At 48.1% G+C, this 21,913-nt stretch overlaps 2 protein-coding genes across 2 annotated transcripts in view; one reads left to right on the forward strand and one right to left on the reverse strand.

Annotated features, from left to right (window-relative positions):
- LOC149328275 (uncharacterized) overlaps positions 1–21,913 on the reverse strand; it is a 32,249-nt gene that overhangs the window by 9,265 nt on the left and 1,071 nt on the right. Inside the window, exons 2-5 of the mRNA XM_089560191.1 lie at positions 12,856–12,997; positions 9,258–9,314; positions 7,993–8,073; positions 862–2,061 (exon numbers count right to left, since the gene is read on the reverse strand). Coding sequence (XP_089416317.1) covers positions 1,535–2,061; positions 7,993–8,073; positions 9,258–9,314; positions 12,856–12,997 — 807 coding nt within the window. The 3' untranslated portion in view covers positions 862–1,534. The remainder of the gene's footprint in view (positions 1–861; positions 2,062–7,992; positions 8,074–9,257; positions 9,315–12,855; positions 12,998–21,913) is intronic.
- On the forward strand, positions 18,840–21,769 carry LOC149328276 (uncharacterized). The gene is made up of 2 exons (XM_089561102.1): positions 18,840–19,177; positions 20,958–21,769. The coding sequence occupies exons 1-2, from the start codon at positions 18,840–18,842 to the stop codon at positions 21,472–21,474; spliced, it is 855 nt and encodes a 284-aa protein (XP_089417228.1). The 3' UTR covers positions 21,475–21,769.

The raw sequence follows: 21,913 nt of genomic DNA on the forward strand, positions 1-21,913 counted from the left end.
TTCTCTGGACTAAGCATGAGATATCCACTAAGCTTTATGCAGGGTCTCCAGTTTTGTTCAGGATAATGTGCGTCCTCTATGTCCTTTCATATATACGCATATTTTAACAAGTCCCTCATTTCCTTGCCTGTGTTTGTTCTCTAGAAGGGACATTCCTGGGGAGAAATCAGGTTTCAAATGTGTTCGTGGTGCAAGAATTGGGTAAAATTAGTTTTTACCCAAAAACGAAGGGCTCTAACTATATAGCACGCAAAGGATCACGAACAAACATGCAGAATTCCATGATGTCCAATATTGACTGCGACAATGCATGCACATTAGTTGGAACATGCAGAGTCATGCTGAATATGAAAGATGCCAAGAGCAGCAGGGGTTCTGACCGACAACTACCACGAGTGCACAAGTTTTGGCTCTTTTACGAAAGCAAATTTCACGACTTATGAGTAAACTTTCAAGTCCTTCGTCACCTTTCGAGTCGATGAAACACTTGGGTCAACCTTTGAGTCAAAAGCATGATAACGCGACAATTGTTGGCGAAAAATGCATCTAAAACGTGTGAGAAGTAATCTAGGCACAAGGGCACTATATGTGCCAATGATCACGTAATTTGACTACAACATGCTGGAGAATGTCAGCCCGAATTTAATCTCTACAAATCTGGCCACGCGCAACTGCATAAAGAAAGCGGTACCTGCTCCGGTTGCTGATCATGTCTCCTACTATAAGCCGCTTCTATCGGCAGCCACTGCAGCTTTGAAACAGCCTTTAGAGTCGAGCTGGGTTTGTCCCGCCTCGCATCCGAACTCTTTCTGCAGTAACAATTTCTCCCAACTCTTTCAAGTCAACACGAAATGCACTCACCAGATATAGCAGCAGTTGCTGCCTCCTTTTCAGTCCTTTCTGGAGCGTCACCGCGCTGACACGTGCCCTTGCCCTCGATGCGCACCAATCCAGAGTGGGCGTCACTCACACAATCATCTGGTGGTCCCTTTTCTGCATCCTGAGATGCCATCTGTGCACTCTCAACGCCAGTGCAGGTCACAGAGTTCTGGGGACAACTAGCGAGGCTGTCTGCATCCACCACGCGAGTTTCTCCCATTGCAGCAGTTCCATGCCCGTTTCCACACCCTGTGTCGTGAACGGGAGCTTGGTGAGCGTGACCTATGGCACCATTCACTAATGCGTTTTCCGTTGCTTCCACCTGGACTGTGCCCCCATGTCGTTCAGCTGGGATGCTGCTGTGGACCAAGGGATAAGGTAGGATTATACCGGTCGATGCCTCTTTTGGTGCGTCCTCACACTCCTGCCCATCATGTACAGTGATCGGTGCTAGACCCAGACAACTTGCAAAGCTGCTTGCTGCAGCCAGCTTTGCTTCTCCCGCCCCCTGCATGTGCTGGCCTCCGTCTTGAGCTCCAGAGCATCCTGGAGCCTGGAGACGGTGGGTGACCGAACCAAGCGACAACACCTTCTCTGGCTCTGTTTCAAGCTGATGATCCGTAGCCAGAACAGCACAGTCAAAATCTTCGAGCAGTCAACTAGCAGTGCCACATTCCAACTGCGTGCCAATATCTCGTGGTCTGGACTCAAACTGGCATTCATCAGCAATGCTTGTATGAACCAATCCTTGGCCCAAATGACTAAAAAATCCATTCGGCAGTCCATTGCCACCTCCTTCCACACTCAACACGTTCTCGCTTGTTGGCAACCCATTTACGCAGTACATACTCTCGGACTGCACTCTAGACTGACTCCTAGCTGCCAGTGTCCTCGTTTCCACTGTTCCGGTCTCATACCAGTCCTGCTCGACCATGCCCGAGGACCGGCAATAAGTGTGACCGCCGACATACTCCGCTGGCGGTGCCGGCTCTGTGTCTACTGTCATCTCGTGATCGCCTGCTCCATATACGCTGACGATGACCAAGTTCTGGTCTTCGTCACTAGAAGAACTGCCAGACTGCAAGTCTCTCGCTTCTCCAGTTGTGAACTCCAACAGTTCTGTGGGTCCAATGCTAGTGGAGTCCTGGTGAGAGAGTCCGTTTTCTCGGGGGATTTCTGGACCTGCATGTTCAAAAGACGACAGGCACGCACTGTTATGATCCAAAGCAACATTAAGTGGAAAAGATGAGCAACCCGCTTGAGTATGTGCATACACAGCACAGATAAGTACAAGCGTAACGGTCGAAAAGCCCAGATCTGGGCCATCTTCAAACCAGTCACTCGAAGTTGATCAGAAACAAGGGGCTAAAGTGACCGGTTGTTTGTGTGTCAACAAATGCCATGCCTTCTGTCTTTCTTTAAAACAGTGGATACAGAACAATAGTTTGTTTGCAAATAAAGTTTAGTTGCGTCTTTACGCCGTGTTTGCAAGCCTAGTTCTATACAGGCTTCGTCAAAGGTGTGAAGACTATATATAGTCTACCATGACTGGAAAATTTGCAACCTTAAAACTTGCCTGTGCGCCTGCTAATGAAAAACTTCGGGCAAACAGAAGGAATAACATAACTACGTGCTAGCAGTACCTTTAGCAATACAAACACACAGCTAGGTGCCGGAGGTAATTTCAGGCTTTTGTCAAAAGACACTACCGGCATTGGCATTTTATTTAATTTTTTTTTGCAACCCAAGTCCGCCTAGCAATAGTCTGTCCTCCATGTTCTGTGCGATGCACCAACAGCATAGAAGACAGCCCCCTCGCGAGTGGGAGGCACCTGGCTCAAATCACACCGCTGTCGTAAAAAGCCACTGGTACACAAGCGAACAAACAAACAAAAATATTGAGTGCCGATCTCTCCTTCGCTCTGCCAATGGAACAGCCACGCATGAAGGTACGAGTCAGAAGAAAGAGGGCAAAAAAGTTGCAACCAGTGGCGACCTCTCGATGGCTGAAGGCAACGTAGGTACGTATTGAATGGTTAGTGTCTCATATACACAACCCCGCATATATACAACTTTTTAGCCGTACAAAGCTCATAACAGCAACCAGTGTTGATCTGGAAGGCTACTGCACTTCTTTGCCACTTATTATTGCGAGAGCAATAGTACGCCAGGTCTAACCGCTCGTCGCGCGGTCCTTGGACCCCCCTGCTCCTCGAGGAGCCGCCGCCACGCCTAACAGATAGTGTGACGTCAGCCTCTCCATTGCTACGGCGACGCGTGACGACAGCTTGCTCTCTCCAACGCAGCCAGGAGGAGCCGGTTGTGCCGCGCTCCTCGAGGAGTCTCGCCATGGAAGTCGCCGACGAAGAGACTATATCTGAATCTAGTTGCTCTGCTCCTTCTGAACAGTTAAACTCTAAGGCGACAGCCAAGCAAGCTAGGAAGAATGCAAGAAAGAGATTACAACGTGCCCAAGAAACGGAAGAACAACGAGAAGAACGACTGCAGAAACGACGAGAATCAGAAACAGCTAAGCAAGCTAAGCTTTCGCAACCAACCAGGTTTAACCAGAGCTAAACCACACCAATTTTCAGGGGAGCAAGCTGCCGGGCTAGTTGGTGAAGCATGTTATATAGAATTCAGCGCAAAAAAAAAGGACAAGGGATGAAGTAAGGGACACAGAGACGTTCACGAGCGCAAACTACCAACTGTTTATGCATGCTGAAGTACAGGGGATACCTATATAGGAAGGGAATGGAGAGCATGCGCGTAGAGAGGTACAGAAAATGCACATCCGTCAAGCAAACAAGTTAATCAAAAATACGAATCTCAAAAAGCACATTCAGCTGAGTATATGGGTACAGAAATGTCAGTGACACAACATTCGGACAGCTTTCTGATATAATAATATTCTAAAATGAGCCTTGCTTTATCATTGCCGCTCTTGCCAAGAATCGTGAATCTTGTGCGGCACCTTGCTTCGTGTAAATGTAGGCCAGGATTAGAGAAGACCACGATTCTTGGCAAGAGTGGCAATGATAAGGCAAGGCTCATTTTAGAATATTATTATATCAGAAAGCTGTCCGAACGTTGTGTCAGTGACACGTCTGTACACATATACTCAGCTGATTGTGCTTTTTAGATACGTTTTTTGATTAACTAGTTTGCTTGACGGATGTGCATTTTCTGTACCTCTCTACGCACATGCTCTTCATTCCCTTCCTATATATTCCCTGTATTTCAGCAGGAATAAACAGTTGGTACTTAGCGCTCGTGAACGTCTCTGTGTCCCTTAATTCGTCCTTTGTCCGTTTTTTTTGCGCTGAATTCTATATTATTGCGAGTGGAAGAAAAAGACGAGGAGCGATTGCCGCGCGCCAATGACGACGTTGCTGCTGGTGGACCTGTCTGTTCCAGGCTCACAGTTCACCAGACAGGCAGGTCCACCAGCAGCAACGTCGTCACCGGCGCGTGGAAATCGCTCCTCGTCTTTTTCTTCCACTCGCGACAATATAACACACCAATTTTTTCACACTAGTCTGTCTGCGACAAAGTTGCAACTGCTTCAGCAAGGCGGCGCTATCTGGCTGGCTTATACAGAAATGGCGATCAGTTCGCTTCCGCGTCAATTGCACCATAGGCACCAAATTTGTACCTGCATAAAAGGGATGAGCAGCGGTCAATTTTCTCTGCGATTCACTCTAGCGGCGTCAGGTGCGCTGGCTTAGTTGGTGACGGAGTGTGCTTGAACTGCCTTCTAGCGGCAGGAGCGGCACAGGACATCGAAGGCGGGCGCCAATACCCTCTCTTCAGGAACGAATGCTCTAATACCAGTTCCACAAGGACATATTTAATGCCATTAAGTGCTTACTGTCTTTAGCTTTAATGGCATTCATGCTGTGCCACACGCACAAATTTAATTGCAATAGCGTTACTGCTATGTGCGACCTATTGAGTTCGGCACAACTCATTCGCCCGTGCAATGCGTACTCTTGTTCCCATTCCACACGCAGAAAAGCATGCAGCTTTGTGCGTAACAACTTCCTAACCAGTAGCAAAAGGTTAATTCTTAACTTTCAGGCAGATGAGGCATCTATACCGCATTTTCGATGCGAAGAGCGCCATTTCAACCAGCCTTATTGACAGGTACTCTAGACTTCTGTGCTGACATGAGAATTTCTGGCTACTTTTTCGACTTGCAAAGCACAAACAGCCGTATTTTCTGGGAAATCGTTTTTACATTGCATCTGAACAACATTCCCGATATATTGTGCTCATTAGCAATGCTCTTATTAAGATGAAACTTTTGACTATCTTGCAAGCGTTATCATCATCGTCACTTTCGATAATGGCATTAAATGTGTAGCATTAACTCCGCAAATAATGGCATTAACAAACTTATGGCCTTAAGCATTTACTGCCATTTCTTGTGCGCGTGTGGCACGGGTAAGAACTCCAAGTGCGACTGCGTGTACACTTTGAACATGTTAATTGTAGCCGATCCCACATATTCCTAAATTAGACGCCTTCTTTAGTGGGCACAAATTACCCACAATCATTGACAAGACCTTACAGCTAACACATTCTTATCACTTTCACCGTTACAAAAGTAAGCTTTCCATCGACGCTTTTTGCTATCACCAGCCAGTGATGGGAGGTGATATGTATGTGTATATATATATATATATATATATATATATATATATATATATATATATATATATACGAGGGGGTACCCAAAAGAAACCGGACTAAATTTTTTGGTCGGCAAAGCTTCTATGGTACCGCGTTTTGCCACTAGGAGCGCATAGAACGAACATTCCAGAGTCAGTAAGCCGAGTGCCGTCGTTGAAGGAGGTCAGACTAGGTTAGGCCGAGTTTTCGAGTGACGACTGTTTTGTGTGAATGTCGTTTTTGCAATGGCTGATTTTCGTGAACAGCGTGCGCCGGTGAAATTCTGATTTTTTCTCGGAAAAAGTTGAATGGAAACTCTTGAAATATTAAGAAAGACGTACAAGGACGATGCTATGGGGACACCTCAAGTGTTCCTGAATCGAATCCTGAATCAAAGCAACAATCATGCCAATGGAAAACTTCAAATTCACCTCGCCTCAAGAAAGCTCGTTAGGTGAAACCAAACTTCAAAACAATGCTGATTTGTTTTTTCGACGTGAGAGGAGTCGTCCTTTGAGAATTTGTTCCGCAGGGTCAGACAGTTAGCCAGGCTTTCTGCTTGGATATTTTGAAAAGATTGGGCAACAGTGTGCGGTGGAAGCGGCCAGATTTGTGGCAGTCAGGTAACTGGTTTTTACATCATGGCAATGCCCCTACTCACACATCCCTGTCTCTAGAACAATTTTGGACCAAAAATGGCATGACCCCTATTCCTCAACCCTCATACTCTGCCGACCTTGCCCCGTGCTACTTTCTTTGTTTCCTAGAATGAAAAAATAGGTGAATGGAAAGCGTTTCGCTGATGTTCCTGAGGTGAAGAAAAAAACGACGGAGGCCCTGTCAAGCATCACAAACGATGAATTTTAACAATGTTTTGAAAAATGGAATGAAAGATTCGACAAGCGTATCAATGCAAGTGGGGAATACTTTGAAGGAGATTGAAGGTCTGTGCTTAAAATGTGAACAAATAAGTTCAAACAAAAATAAGTCCGGTTTCTTTTGGGTACCCCCTCGTATATATATATATATATATATATATATATATATATATATATATATATATATATATATATATATACACATATATATACATATATATACACACACACACACACACACACACACACACAGACACACACACACATACAGACACACACACATACACATATGGCTTCACTCACTGAGGCTTCACGCAGACAACAGCAGCATTTTTATGTCAGTGTTACTGCTGTCGCAGCAAAAGCGCACAAGCATCGCCATGGTTCACTCCATATACGGTGGCCACTATGACTTACGCACACCTCATCTACAGGGGCATAAACTATGGCCCTCTTTTGAGGAATCCTACAGTGCCTCAAAGGGTATCCATAACCGACAAATAGCTCAGATTCAACTTGCACGCTGTAAGGACAGCATAGTGGCAAGTATCAGCTATGTATCGCCAAGTGTAAGTTAGGTGAAGAGTGCAAACGCTGCAAAAGCTCTCCTGCATTGTCGTACGGGCAAGAGTACAAAGCCGTCCAAGTATTGTCAAGGCTAACAGCACTGCAGAAGCATTGCACAGTACTCCACGCGCCTGTCAGTAGCGCCTGAATGGCACACTGGGAAGGTGTTCGTGCACGAATGGCCTGGGGCCGGAAACAATAGCCTAGAGCGTGTGTACTTTTCTAGGGGCCGTGGCTCACCTTCAATGCTTCAGAAAGCTCTACTGGGTCAAGGAGGCAGCAGCGTAGGTCACCAACGCAGCCTGCAGTGCGCCGTTCAAGTGAAGCCTGAACAGGACTGCACAGTCTCACGCGATATGCAGGTTATCACAATTGTTCCGACCAAAAATGACTAATAATATTTTTCCTTGTATGCCGGTTTCTTAATCCGCAATCAAAATTGGAGGGGCAACTCTAGCTCCGCCTCAAGCGTATGATGCAATAGCTAATGAGTTAATGCCCATATGTGCGGAATTGAGCTTCTGTAATTAACATTCAAAGATGCCTGAGAGTCCTCATACCACTCCTTGCGCAGTGGTGCGGCGATGTGCCGCTGCCCCATCGTACCTGCATGGCAGGTACCATCATACCTGCAGTACCTGCATGGCCGGTACTGTTGCCGGTGGGACTTGTGCAGTCCAGGCTGCTCTTCCCATCGACCTCTAGCCGGGGTTTTTTTGCCCGCGGTCAACGACGCTGATGCCAAATTATCTGCAACATGAGCTCCCTAACACTATCGCATTAAAATGACGGTGCAGCATAGGGGGATGCTTGAGCTAACTAAACTACGTATTCCTTTCAGCCTTTCTGCCAATACAAACCGCGTAAGAACAATTTAATCTCAGTTTAATCTAAACTGATTGCCTTCAAATCACGTCAGACTGTCCTGCGAAAGCTCTCTCGGTACTACAACCCTTCCCCCCGCAAGTGATTATTCCTGGTTCTGTATACTTACGCCTTGCTGCTTGAGGATCAAGTTCAATCCGGTGCACGTGCACTTCAGTCAGGGAGCCTCTGTCTTCAGAGGGTGCCACGGCTGCGTGGAGAATGGGACATCTCAGTGCCGCTTGCATTCGCCACTGTGTGTCATGCGGTTTTTGAGCATGGTGGTGACAGCAGTCAGCATGACTTCATATGGCGCAACAGTCCATGTAGCACTGTATGTATAATACACTCAGAAGCAGGCCTATGGTTGTAAGGTGTTTGCATGTAGGGAAGTATCTTACCGGTACTCACCTATGGGGCAGAACCGTGGAGGCTAACAAAGAGGGTTCAGCTTAAGTTAAGGACAACGCAGCGAGCTATGGAAAGCAAAATGATAGGTGTAACGTTGAGAGATCGGAAGAGGGCAGAGTGGGTGAGGGAACAAACGCGGGTTAATGACCTCCTATTCGAAATCAAGAGGAAGAAGTGGGCTTGGGCAGTGCATGTAATGCGAAGGCAAGATAACCGCTGGTCCTTAAGGGTAACGGAGTGGATGCCAAGAGAAGGCAAACGTAGCAGGGGGTGGCAGAAAGTTAAGTGGGCGTATGAGATTAAGAAGTTTGCGGGGATACGGTGGCCGCAACTGGCAGAGGACAGGGTTAATTGGAGAGACATGGCAGAGGACTTTGCCCTGCAGTGGGTGTAGTCCTACATTGCACAGCAGCTGTGTGGTTGGCGGGTGATCGACTGGGCAATCCACCTTTTTTTCACAAGATGTGGCGCCCTCTGGTGAGTCACAAAAAATTGACGGCTACTGACTGAAAACAATTGCACGTGCGAGACACAGGCATGATCTAGTTCCACGAGGAGCCAGCTGCACCTATGAAGTGGCAAGAGTGCATGTGCTTGACAGCTCCCACCATCTGTTGCATGCGCCTGTTACTAACACGAACTGCACATGCGCAGAGCGCCCTTGTGAAGAAGGCGGATTAGTTGCATTGAGGGACCTACTCCAGCATCACCATCACTTCTTCGCCCCAAAGTAAAGTCGGAAAGTTGGTCTGTTTCGCATTTCTGAGCCAATGTGGGCGTTGCCATAGCACCAGGTGCACACAAAAGTCCAGCAAGCAATAATGCAACACCTACGTTGGAAGAAAGCCCATACTTCAAGGAGGATGTGCGGACCGTACAATTATCCTACGGAGGAAACCCTCCACCCAGCGATGAACTCAGCCCGCGCGAGAGAGAAGTTTTCTCGCAGCAAATAACCAAAAGGACACATGCAGATTAACTCACCAGGGGGCGGCCGTATGGGTTTGAAAAGGCAGCTGTTCTTGGTTGTCCGGATGGTACCTGAAAAATGGTAGAGGCAACAGCTGCAGCAGCAGGCCTGGCAAGCAGAGAGGGTGTAGTCCGAATGCCAATTAACAGAGCAGAACAGAGGGGACCAGCTAACGAGCGGTGCGGAGTCGGATCTCCGGCCTGGTCCCTGTTGCTCTAATCTACTGACTCACAACATGGAGATTAAATATTTGCAAAAAGCAAAGGTTGCAGCTGTGCAGTGGTGCTATTGTACAGTCTGTGGAAGGCACAACTTTCAGAGGGGTGATGACAACAGTTCTTCTCACCTTCTAGAGATTTGGAAAGCTGGCAGTTCAGAATGAGCAGCACAGCCTGTTGCGGTGGTATCACACAGCACAACCCAGAAGCAAACCCTGTGGTTTCTCTACTTCCGACAAAGGCCCAGTATATACCAAGAAGACCATCTTGATGTATTCAAGAAACAATTAAACTGCCTGTACAAAAATGTCCAGTGCGATCCTTTGGCTTCACAGGTGATGCCTGGCGCACAGCTGCAGTGCTGTGTAAGCTACTCTGCCACCACTTTAATGTCCCTTCAGCCAGCCAAGGAATGGACCCTTGTTGCGCCTAACCTTATGCCCCACCTCCAGCCTTGCCCAACCTCAAGGGGCAGTCTTTTATAAAAGGCCGCTTTCAACAGCAAGGACCACCAAACAAACAAGAAGTTACCCTCATGGGAACAGATAGCCCTAACTCTGCAGAAACAAACAAAATTGTCAAACCACATGAGGTCATAGCTAAAGGAGTACTGGGGCACTCAAAAGAACGTTCGGATTATGCTTGACGAGTTGCTCATTACCCTTACCATGCATTTTCATTAGGGGTGTGCGAATATTCGATAATTTAAAACATTCGATCAAATAACACAGTATTCGATATTTGCTTTGAACCGAATTTTCGGCATTCGAAATTTCAAAGCATTCGTTTCGTGCGAATAGTGTTTCTGGGACGCTGGCCCACTTGCTTTATGTGGTTTCAGTTTCGAGTATTGCCACATAGATGGCTCTTTTTATCGCACTTTCAAAGCTCGGGGGTCAGTCAATACGCAAATCACAGCCAGGTCAGTACGCGAACCCAGCTACAAACTAAAGAAAGGCAAGGTCGACGCGCTATTGCGGAAGATCCTACGTTCTGGCCGTCTTCAAGCCTCTGCACTAAGGTAGTTGCTGCCATAAGTCACGTCACTGCCACTGTGTCGAGGCAGACGCACTGAAGGAAGAACACAGCAGACAATCGTCTCAGCTCCAAACCAAGGAACCTCAATTTATTGTCAGTGAACAATTTATATATTCTGGCTAGCATTTACGTTATCGACGAGCTCGGACGCCACAGGTATTCGAATGCGGGCATCGCTTGGCCGCGCTCATCCGATCAGTAGTTGAGTCCAACGCAACTAAACAGCATATTTACTACAGGGTGGATCTGACTACCCCCCCCCCCCCCCCCCCCCGCTCCTTTTTTTTTCAAGAGAGCTGCGGAAGAGATTATCTGACAGGACAGATGCGAAGATAAACACGCAGCCGTACCGCGCAACCATTTAATCCAGTCATGTGACGAATCATGTGTAACAAACATGGGCGACCGTTCTCGGCACTACTGAAGCAAGCCATCATATTACCGGTGGAGGCGTGAAAAATTCAGCAACAGCTCGGGGGCTTGATGCCGCCGAAGTGTACAATTACGTCAAAGCGAAGGGCGCCTTTAGTGTCCTCATACCATTCCTGGTGCAGTGGTTAAGCGATGCACCACTGCCCTGCGATGGAAGGTGCTGCCACCGGTGGTGCTTCTGCGACCCACGTTGCTCTTGCCGAGCAACCTCTAGCGACCGATCATTAACTGAACTGCCACCTACCACCGTAGGCAGTTTGCTTAAAATCCAATGGGCAGGTTCTGATGTCACAAGGCCATGTAACCTTAGTCGCCTACATGCCACCTATTTATTTATTTATTTATTTACAGAATACCTGCGTCGCCTCGAAGGCATTATCGCAGGGGAGACAGTTTCAAAACAACGTATTCATTTTCACACAAAAAGCAACAAGAACATTAAGCGAAGTTAACATCAAACACCTATGTTCCTTCTCGGGAGATTTTTCACTCACGGCCAACAGTGCTGACACCGGATTTTCTGCGATACGGGGCCCTTAACACTACTGCGTTAAAAATACCTTTGCTCATGCTTCCCTTGTGTTTCAATAACTGTCGACTTCTTTGATAAGCAGATCGTTAACGAGCCTCCCCTTCCACACCCTTGTGTGATGAACTGCCATGCGTCCATCACTTTGTCGAATGCGATAAGCATCAGTTGGCACACCCACCGCGGAAGCTCAATGGTTGGGGAGCTCGGCTGGGTTCCTGGGTTTGAACCTGGGTTTCCCGGTTCAAACCCGGCCGCGTCGGGTGTGTTTCGCCTTTATCAAAATGCAAAGGCACCCGTGTGTTGTGTGATGTGAGAGCCATCTCCCTGACACCTCTTTCTGTTCTTCTTTCACTCCCACCTTCCTTCCCTCGCAGCATGGTTTGGGTGTCCACAAAGATGCCAGACAATTACTGCCCTATTTCCTTTCCTCAAAAACAAAACACAAGAAAACCAGTCGGTGCAATCGTTAACAGTGACGGCCAACATTTTCGTAATTAAATACGCAAAAGCTCTAGGCTCCATAGTCAATTACACCGAAGATGTAGGAAACTGCCATAATTAAAAAGCCACCAACAGTGGCAAGTGCAAGCAACACTCAGAAACTCTTACACTTAGTGATATATTCCAATGTGTTTTAACCCTTTCAGGTGCCATTTTTTTGTTTTGACTGAAATCAATTATTTTTTTCACCTGAGTAGTATATTCAGGCCTCAAGAAAGGGAATTTCTTAGTTTTTGAACGTGAAAGACCAGCAGGTAAGTTTTTACAACAATGTGGAGAATTGCGTACAAAGTGTCAGATTTGTTAGAAATAGTCACATCGAAATGTTCTCGTGTGTAAGGTAAACACCCCAGGGAGGGATCGTGGAGTAGCTTTGTGTTTCGAAGATGCACAATACGCTCGAAATTTAGCAAAAATAATCGATGTTTTCACTCGCGCCAAAATCTCTGTGCACAAAAACGGCGGACAAAGAGCTACGTAGCTCACTCTTATGTGAAAAATTATTTACTGCATTCGCTATGTGGTACAAAAAAGCAACTTATTTGCAACAAGAAGGGCGCTCACTTTGGCTGAAATAATGAATTCACTGCTAAGTGCTCCAGTGTCTCAGAAAAAGCTGTAAGTTTGCCGCTTACGCAATTGTGTGCCAAGTGCATGAAAGGGTTAGTCTTATAGTAAAGAACCTTTCATACCGTACAGGGAGTATTCACTCAAGCCACAGCGACTGCCACTTTCAGGCACGAACCACTGCAACAGGCCGCGTGCATGTCTAGTGGATTCATTGTCACCTGCTCCTGCCTGTGACACTGAAGCTGCTGTGCTCTGTACAACAAAACGGCGCCCATGAGGCCACGCGAATGCCTCGTACAGCTTGAGCGGGCGGACGCTCACCTTTGGCGAGCATTTTACTTCTGGGGCCCAGCTTCGCAACGGTGTCGTAGCAGAAGATCGTGGGCACGGCGTCGCGACGCAGCTTCTTGATGCCATAGCGCTCGAGGGCGATGCGCTCGAACTGGTCGATCGCAAAATGGTCCTTTAGGGGGAGAGGAGGAAAATAAAAGATCAGTGCACGCATCTATCAGGCACTAAAGCTTCGTACACTAGACAACTGAGACAAGAAAGAAGGCAAAAAACAAAATATTGCCGCGAATGTTTGTAGTGTTTGTTTGTTCATTCTTCAAAGCTACTGGCACGCTGCTTTATCGCTTTGTTTGTGATGCAAGACGCGCCTAGATTTATCTCGATCGATCGCATCCAGATGGAGCGGACTCTACGTTGCTCCGGAGTGTTCTAGTATATTTACAAGCTTTATCTTGAAGGTTCGCTATCAGTTTCAAAAAGAGCATGGCCCAGAGCGGCGGGGATTTCATTCGACGATCGCCGAGCACGCTTGTTGCTACGCCGCCGCAGAGTGATTCAGTTCTTTGCGGGCGCAAGTCAGCCCAAATAAAGAGCTTCATTTCGAAGACATTCTCGCTGTGTTCCTGCTCGCCGGACTGCAGTCACCACTACGTGACAATATGTCGAAACTAGGCTGCAGCTTAGTTACAGCATTCAGCAAGAGCCACCATGCCCATTTCTTTCTCACTTCCATTCTTCATTATTATTTTAATTTTTTGTGTATTTGTTTTCATTTATTTGCCTCTCCACATTGCCATCCCTCCATTCTCTTTTCTTTCTCTCTTGGCTTGGCTCTCAGTTTGGCTCGGCTTGGCTTGGTGCACAAGCAAAGCCAAGGATGAACTACAACTGCAACAGGCTTCAGTTACACGACGACTCAGGGTCAGCTTCCATCAACAGCTCTTGCCGCAAAATTCATGGCGCATTATGCTCACGCTAACTGCAACGACAGGTGAGGTGGTGCAAAGTGCTAATGCTAGTGGCAATGTTTAGTAACCCTGGTGAGAAGTGTGGGATGTCTGCTGAGATGACGCAGCTACATTCGCATTACTACCAAAGATAAGCTCAAGTGAATGCCTCTTCCAGAGAACGTTGAAGTAGTCTGGTGCAGTAACAATGAAATGCAGCAACCTGAGTGTGGGGATGGCGCATAGGCATGGGGTCATTCATCCATTCATACAAGGCAGACGTCCGGCATGATAGGCGTAGTGAAAAACGGGAGAGGGGGAAGAGAGAGGCCGGCCGCGTTTCTCGAGGCCGGCCTGTCAGCCTGGATGCCGGCCGCCAGCGTCAGAAAAACACGCTAGTATTATTTGTACACGTTCATAACAAGCCGTGGGATAGATGAATGCCAAAAATGAATCATTCTTGAGGATCGTTGGCTGATGCCGAGTTGCTGGCAGTATTAAATTCGGCGATACAAGCAAATTTCATCCCATGACCGCTTTGCTGCCTGGTCGCCGCTCGCATAGCTGGCATTTGCTAGCTCCGCTGTTGAAGGCGTAGCGGAAATCGAGCATATCTTTATTTTATTATGGGACAGCTGAGTTAAAGGGGTGACGAGAGTAGTACCTTTTACAGCGCTGACCAGAGCTCCCTCAGCTGCGGTATCGATAGTAGTTCACTGTATCGATAGTAAGGTCATTTTTTTTACCTACACTGGCTACACTGGTGTAGCAAGTGTATAATGAAATCAATAAACACTGGCTACACTAGTGTAGCCAGTGTAGGTAAAAAAATGGCCCTAGTATCGATGCGAAACCAGGTAGGCTTAGCGACGACCAGGGCCGCCGGCAAGCCTCGCAGTTCTTTGCCCGGCGCGTCCGCAGGCGGCGTCGTTGCCGAAAGCTCGGCATGCTGCCACTGCTCGAATATAACAGGCAGCCTTTCTGATAGCGTGGCTGTTTTGTCTTTTCTGGTGCGAATGTGAAATACATCGAGCTTGCAGGCCGGCCGGCAAGCACGCGTCCGCTGACGTCATAAAAATGAGCTAAAGATTTTTCTTCACGTAAATAATAAACTGTGGGAGCAAGAAGTGTGGAAAATAGATCATTTCTGAGGATCGTTGAACAATGCCGAGTTGCTGGTAGAAGCAGCAACTATAATACGAGCAAATTTCTTGCCACAACCGCCGCTCAGCTGCCGCTGCCCGGCCGTTGCGGTCCGGCTTGCACGCCTGGCGTCCGCTAGCATGCGCTGCCAAGCGCACCGCAAAAATGACCATATTTTTTTGTGAGACGATGCTGTTGACAGTAAAGCGATGCCAAAAGCAGGCATTTTATTATAACCCAGGCTACTTCCGAAGCGCTGTCCACCGCGACTTCGATGCGAAACAGGCCTAGCGACGACCAGGGCAGCCAGAGAGCAGCGCAGTTCGTCGCCCGGCGCGCCCGCGTCCAGCGCCGTTGCCGAAGGCGCGAAAGCAACAACCACATCAAGACCGTATACCCACCCGCTGCAAGAACAACATCTCATTTCCGTTCTTTTTTTGTCATATCATCTCGGGACTGGAACGATCTGCCGCCGGAAGCCGTACTCATCGTCAACTGCATCGACTTCAAAAAAAAGATTGAGGCCATCCTTATGTAATCAGCAATCTTTATGTATCCTGTAATCTTTATGTATCCTGTAATCTTTATGTATCCTGATCTTTATGTACTCTGTAATCTTTATATAATCTGCATGTAATCCGCCCATCCCTCATGTAATGCCCCACAACCGGGGCCTTTGAGGTAATAAATAAATAAATAAATACTGGGATATGCCTGCAGGCATATCCCAGTAAAAAAAAACCATTGAGATTTCCAATTGGAACCAATTGATTTTTGGGCACCAATTGGAAAGACCAATTGGTTCCAGTTGGCTTTTGAGCCAATTGGTTCCAATGGTGTCTGAAAACCAATTGGTCCCAATGGTTTTTTTTTTGACTGGGTAGTGCCAATCAACATTTTTCTACGGAATTGAAATTAACATGCTTTTATGGAAATCAAAGCCAACAGACACACATACATAACACACAAGCAACACTGCACATTCAGGCACTATAGCATACATTAGCTCAATATGTACATCCAGAGAACACACTTCTCCTCCAACTTATATACCCAATTTATTAGGCTCTCATGCTGGGGCCGGTGGTGCTTGCCCATTGAGTGCAGTTATTTAATTTAATTTCAGCTCCAGTGGTGGTGTAGGTGATGAGTACAATTTATTAGGCTAAGCTGCTGATAGCTCTTATTGTAAGTACCATATTAGTTCTATTTTTTTCGTCAAACATGCAAACATTCATTGGATAAATTGGGTGCAGTTCGGCGGACCAATTGGATGCAATGGGTAAGATCAATTGGGCTCACCAATTGGAAACCCAAATGGTCCAATCGGATGGTCCATTCCAATTGGAAACCCAAACGGTCCAATTGGATAGTCCATTTGGACCGTCCAATTGGAACCAATTGGAAACTGAGCTCGTCCAAATGGAACCAATTGGAACCCATTGGAAATCCAATTGGTTCCAATGGTTTCTTTTTTTTTACTGGGATGCCTTGTCGCCGCCCGAGTACAGCCGGCAGTCTTTCTGATAACATCGCTATTTTGTCTTCTCTGGTGCGAACTTCAGTAGCCAAGCAGCGCGCAGGCGCTGGTGTGCGGTGGCAAAGTGTAACACCGGATGTGGGCCGGGCATGAGTCTAGCGGCGCAAAGATGCTTGCCGCTCCGTGTCCCTGCTTGCAGTAGGCGGCAGTTCGCAAGCGGCGACTGGTGCGACGCGCCGGCCAAGTTTTCACACATTTGTCAGCTTGACAGCTAGCAGACTCCATTCTGAGCAGACGACGGCACGACGGTGCCACATTCGAGTCAATATGCGTGCTGTGACCTAAGTCAACTATGGCTCAACAGGCCTCGCTAAGCCGCCATGTTGTGTTGACGATAGAAGCCTCTGATTGGCTTCTTAAGATGACGTTTGTGTGAGTTGAGGGGGACGCGCGCTGGGAAACAAAAATTTAGTTTTTTTCCCTATTCAGTCAACCCAGACGATGAAACTGTTGGGGTCGCCACATATGAACTTAATAGTGGCGCCCTCTAAGCTGAAGCGCAGCTAGGGGGTTTTGAAATAAATCACTTTTGTGTTTGGTCCTGGAGCGGAGTGGTCGTCTGGCTCTCTTCTTTCTCACGGCCTCCCGGCACGACAGCACGGGAACGCCCACGCAACATGGTGTCAGGAGTGGGGAGCAGCAAAGCTTATCGGAGAGACGCGTGTCGAGCAATCCAACGACAAACCTGTCCCGGACCAAGCATTCTTCCACCGCCGGTGACGGGTAGTTGCAACGTTTGACTAACTTGAACAGTTCGGCGTAAAATGCGTCCAAAGTACCAAAAAAAAGGATGGAAAGTATCGTTTGTGTGTGGATCTGACTCGACTAAACAAAGTGGTTCTCAGGGAAAGACACATTTTGCCTACTGTTGAACAAGTTCTTGGGCTCATCGGTGACGCAGCCGTTTTTTCGAAGCTCGAGGCAACTGCAGGCTTCCACCAAGTCAAGTTGTCAGCGGACTCGCAAGAATTGACAACTTTCATCACACCTTTCGGTCGCTATTGTTTTTGCCGACTGCCCTTCGGCATCACTTCCGCCCCGGAGTATTTTCAAAAGCAAATGGCCAGAATCCTTGAAGGTCAGGAGGGTGTTGTCAACATGATTGACGATATTCTTGTTTTTGGACGTACCAAGCAGGAACACGATGCAAGACTTGAGCAAGTGTTGACTCGTCTTGCAACTGCAGGCGTCACCTTGAACAAAGACAAGTCTTGTTTTGGGGTCTCCGAGGTCTCCTTCCTAGGTGTCGTTGTCTCAGCACAAGGCATCAAGCCAGACCCAGGCAAGATCGATGCAGTGTATGCAATGCCACCTCCCACAGACGTTGCAGGTGTCAGACGTTTACTCGGGATGGTAAATCATCTTGCCAGGTTCTTGCCTCATATTTCGGAAATCACTGCACCGAGACGCACCCTTCTCAATAAGAATGCTAGTTGGACTTGGCAGCATGAACAGGAAGCTGCATTCAAGAAAGTCAAAGAACTTCTGACGTCCGAACGCTGCCTGGCCATGTACGACCCATCGTATGCCACAACAGTCTCTACCGACGCCAGCTCTTTTGGACTCGGAGCAGTCCTGCTACAAGCACAACCGACTGGTGAGCGGAGGCCAGTAGCCTTTGCCTCAAAGGCAATGACGACTACAGAACAAAGGTACAGTCAAACAGAAAAAGAGGCCTTGGCTACAGCGTGGGCCATCCAGAAGTTCGACGAGTTCATCAGGGGCATCACCTTTACCGCAGAAACTGATCACCTTCCTCTCGTGTCATTGTTTGGCAAAATGGAACTTGACGTGGTTCCTCCGAGGGTGCAAAGACTCAGGCTTAAGACAATGCCTTAGCAATTTCAGATCATGTACGTGCCCGGAAAACTGTTGGCTACAGCGGATGCAGTCTCGCATCCCTCCCAAAGTGCATCCAGTAGACACAGTGGAACTTTTTGCTACCGAAGTCGTGGCTTCTGCTCCAGATGTGCTTCCTCTGAACATGCAGGATATCAGGTATGCCCAAAGTTGTGATGGAGAATGCACCACGCTCATCTCTTTCTGCCAGCACGGCTGGCCAAAGAAGTCAAAGATACCTCTTCACGTCTCAAAGTATGAATCAGTGAAGGATGAACTTTCTGTTTGTGATGGTCTTCTCCTCAAAGGCACTCGCCTCTTGATCCCTGCAGCAATGAGGCCAGCAGTCTTGACGCTTCTGCATGAAGGACATCATGGCATCGGCCGCACCAAGGCCCTCGCTCGTGAATCTGAGGTGGCCTGGCATAACAGCGGAGATAACCTCCCTCGTGACCAGCTGTGAAAGGTGCGCCCTTACTCGAGTGAATTCAGCGGAACCACTCCTTCCTACAAATCTGCCTGGTCGTCCCTGGGAAGTTCTGGGCATGGACCTCTTTCACCACAATTCTCAAACCTTCTTGATGGTAGTGGACTACTACTCCTGGTTCCCAGAGGTGGTGACACTGAAAAGTACAACAGCTCCGGTGGTCATTGAGGCGCTCAAAGGTCTGTTCGCCCGTCATGGGATACCGCAACAGGTTAAGTCACACAACGGTCCGCCATTTTCTTCACGTGAATTTACCGTATTCGCCGCATCTTATGGTTTCGACCACATCACCAGTAGCCCCCATTACCCACAGTCTAACGGAGAGGCAGAGCGGATGATCCGGACTGTGAAAGATACCTTCCGTAAGGCAAAAGATCCTTACTTGGCCCTTCTCAGCTATAGACCTTTTTCAGATGCGCGCGGCCATCTTTCGACAGCAGCGCCGTCTTGCGTCTGGCCGATTTCTCTGCCATGTTGGCTTGGGCGGCCGCCGCTGCGATACAGGCAGCGAGTACTCGCCGCGCTGTTCAGCCTTATCCGAGTGTTGATTTTTGCATGATTTTGGCCTGCAAAGTGTTGCACTGTATGCACTGAACAACTGTGAACAAAATGGCCCGTGTTTCGGCGAGCGGCGACGCGGATGTTTCCCTGCAAGTTGTGCCGAAAATCGGCATTGGAGGTGCGCTTCTACGCAAGTGTGCGCAATTTCTTTAACGGCTTTCTGGTATCTATAATGGAGACATTTATTAATGCGAGCACGGAGCTTGCTGAGCGCTTCTATGTTGTAGTTATAATTATAAAAGAAAAACCGCTCCCTTCCGAGCTAACAGCAGTGTTGCTGTCAAGCGCTCAAGCGGTCTGATCTGCGTTGCGCCGGTGACACGAACTGATTGAAATTGCGCTCGACCGCGTCTTTCACTACATTTTCCCTCCGCACTGTCCTAAAAAACGGTACTTTCTGTAGTGCTACATGGAGAAGGCAGCGCTGGAGCGCATAAGCGCACAGAATTCTGTTCCGGCTTTTGGCTTTGCATAAATTCCTTGATTACTTCGTACTAACGGTAAAATAACTGGTGAAGCGTGCACATGTAGGGTGGTCCACTCTTAGCGTGGACATGCGAGTGTGTGGCAGCGCTCTTCGGAGCACCAGTGCATCCGTGGCCGGCGTGCGTCGAAGGAAAGTGTCGCAGGAACAGAGGAAACTGGATTTGGAGCTTCGCGTTGTCTGACATTTCGCTAAACTCAGAAAAAGAAGTAGTATAGAGTCGTGGCCTTTGAACGCGATGTAATTTATACACTTGAAACTGGTGCACCTGCTGTGACAGTTATTGAGGAGCATATCTGCTTGGTCAGTCTCGGGTGCGGCCGCTGATTAATGCCGAAAGAGCGAGAAAGCGCGTGCGTGTGGTCGGGTGGGCACTGCGTGCCTGCTGATTGCACGTCCCTAATAGACACATTTTTTTTAAACAATCGGGACTTTGCATTATGGCGTCAGTTGAAAAAAGAATTTGGTCGAAGCATCAGGTGTCACGATGCAAGGTGGACACGCCAAAGCTGCGGCCTTCAGTTTTTTAAGTCCTACTGGTTTATCGGATATTTACTGCAAGCAAACAGCTGTGGCATTTGCGCAATGCATCATGGCTTTCAAGTACTGTCAAATAGCTATGTTTACAGTGCCGTTGTCTTTATGTAATCAGTCGCCAGTATCGGCAGTTATAACAGAAATGTTTCACGTAACCCGCCGTGCTGCTGCATCATTTACCCAAGTTATTACTTATGTTTTGATTTTGCAAGGGTTACAGACAACACATATCTTAGCGACATCAGCAGTAGGTGCTCGCGTGTAAGGTATGTGTAGCTGAAAAAGCCCGCAACCGCACTGCCGCCGTGGCTCTCTGTGTTCTTCACACTGCTCCGCTTCAAGCCGCCTTCGCTTAATGTAGTTGTTTGAACAGCAGACGACTGTGCAGTGGTTTCCCGAAGACCTCGTTGCAGCTTGAATCGCACATACACCCAAATCGGGCTAATACAGCTAGGCAACCGCATACAGTAAACACGGAGAACCGCAGAGAACGCACGGGACGCACGGACACCGCCTTTCCGAACCAGCCAGAGAGGAGGAAAGCAACATGGCGGTGTTCGGCGCGCTGGGAGCGAGGCTAAAACTGAAAACGGTCTATAGGGATACACCAGGTGTGAGTGGCTTCAGCCCGGCTCAGCTCCTAATGGGAAGGCAACTGAGAACTCGAGTCCCAAAGCCGGATGAAAAGCTTCGTCCACACTGGCCCGAAAGGGAGGAGGTAGCCCTCAGAGATGATTCCTACAAGAAAAGGACTGCAAAGGACTTCAACCGACATCATCGCGTCAGGGATCTGCCATCACTTCGGTCTGGTGAGCAGGTCTGGGTTCGACCTGACCAGATGCGTGCTACAGTTTTGAGCAAGGCACAGCGTCCAAGGTCCTTCGTAGTCGAAACGGAGCGAGGAACGATTCTGCAGCGGAATCGTCGACACCTTGTTCCCTTTGTGCTGAGGGCAGCAGATCCAGCACTTCTCCAGCCTCACCCCCTAACTCAAGAGGCAGCAGCACCTGATCCGCCGCCTGTTACAGCGGGACCTTCACGTCCTGGTGATGGTGTTGTGTTTACCCGTAGCGGCCGCCGTGTAGTACCACCGGACCGCTTGAACTTGTGACTGAAGGGGGGAGACGTTAAGCTGAAGCGCAGCTAGGGGGTTTTGCAATAAATCACTTTTGTGTTTGGTCCTGGAGCGGAGTGGTCGTCTGGCTCTCTTCTTTCTCACGGCCTCCCGGCACGACAGCACGGGAACGCCCACGCAACAGAAACGAACCAAGGTATACTATAGCATGAAGGGTCAGAATTCCAAATACATACGTCGTTCAAAATTTTCGGAAAACATTTCACGACCCTTTTAAAAATTGGATGAATTCAATGGAAAAGAAACATAGCGTAGAACTATACTGATACTGGAAAAGGCAGATCAGGAAAGAATTTTTCTATGATAACTCAAGAGGCAGTGCCCTACTTTTTGAAGCTAGGTCAGGGTGTCTTAGAACGCGCAGCTACAAAAAGAAATTTAACGAAGAAGATGACACATGTGCAGTGTGTGGTAG

The sequence above is a fragment of the Amblyomma mixtum genome, chromosome 9, assembly GCF_055824585.1.
Source record: "Amblyomma mixtum isolate Tamu chromosome 9, ASM5582458v1, whole genome shotgun sequence".
Classification (NCBI taxonomy): Eukaryota; Metazoa; Arthropoda; class Arachnida; order Ixodida; family Ixodidae; genus Amblyomma; species Amblyomma mixtum.